Source organism: Condylura cristata, unplaced genomic scaffold (genome assembly GCF_000260355.1).
Source record: "Condylura cristata isolate star-nosed mole 26May11 unplaced genomic scaffold, ConCri1.0 scaffold00032, whole genome shotgun sequence".
NCBI classification, from domain to species: domain Eukaryota; kingdom Metazoa; phylum Chordata; class Mammalia; order Eulipotyphla; family Talpidae; genus Condylura; species Condylura cristata.
Genome location: NW_004567133.1, coordinates 20,413,965 through 20,414,489, shown reverse-complemented (window position 1 = coordinate 20,414,489; position 525 = coordinate 20,413,965). Strand labels below are relative to the sequence as shown.

Genomic DNA, 525 nt, shown 5'->3' with positions numbered 1-525 from the left:
GCTCCTCCAGGCCCCCCTTCCCGAGCCGGTACCTGGCGAGGTCCTTCCTGGTCACCAGCCCGACCACCTGCGGGGGCAGAGGCCAGTCGGTGCCGGCGCCCGGCGCCCGTGAGGAGCCCCGGCGCTGTGCGGCCGCCCGGCTCACCTGGTTGAGGTTGTCCACCACCACCAGGTGCCGCAGGCCCAGGGCCCGGAACAGCTTGAAGACCCGCGGCAGAGACGCGTCCTGGGGAGAGCGGGCGTCAGCGGGCGGCGCAGGGGCCGGCCGCGACCACACCCAGGCCGGCCCCTGGGCCCGCGGGGCGCAGCCGCAGGCACCTGCGGCACCGTGTAGGGCGACGGGTTCATGAACTCAGAGAGGTCCATGGTGCACTCCCGCTCGTCCTGCGACACGTGGATGGACTGGATCGGGGGGAAGCGCGGGTAGGCGTCCCGGAAGTCCTTCAGCCGCAGCCGGCGCCGCACCAGGCCTCTGCTGGACCGCTCCACGAAGACCTGCGGGCCGGCAGTCACGCCCCGCCCCGC

The 525-nt window shown here is 74.7% G+C and overlaps 1 protein-coding gene across 1 annotated transcript in view; it reads right to left on the bottom strand.

Annotated features, from left to right (window-relative positions):
* Positions 1-516, bottom strand: part of CCDC154 (coiled-coil domain containing 154) — a gene marked incomplete at its 5' end in the record, with an annotated part of 11,640 nt that extends 11,124 nt beyond the window's left edge. The window contains 3 exons of the mRNA XM_012731702.1: positions 2-67; positions 146-226; positions 319-516. Of these exons, the coding sequence (XP_012587156.1) occupies positions 2-67; positions 146-226; positions 319-516 (345 nt within the window). The remainder of the gene's footprint in view (position 1; positions 68-145; positions 227-318) is intronic.
* Positions 517-525: the final 9 nt, after the last annotated feature.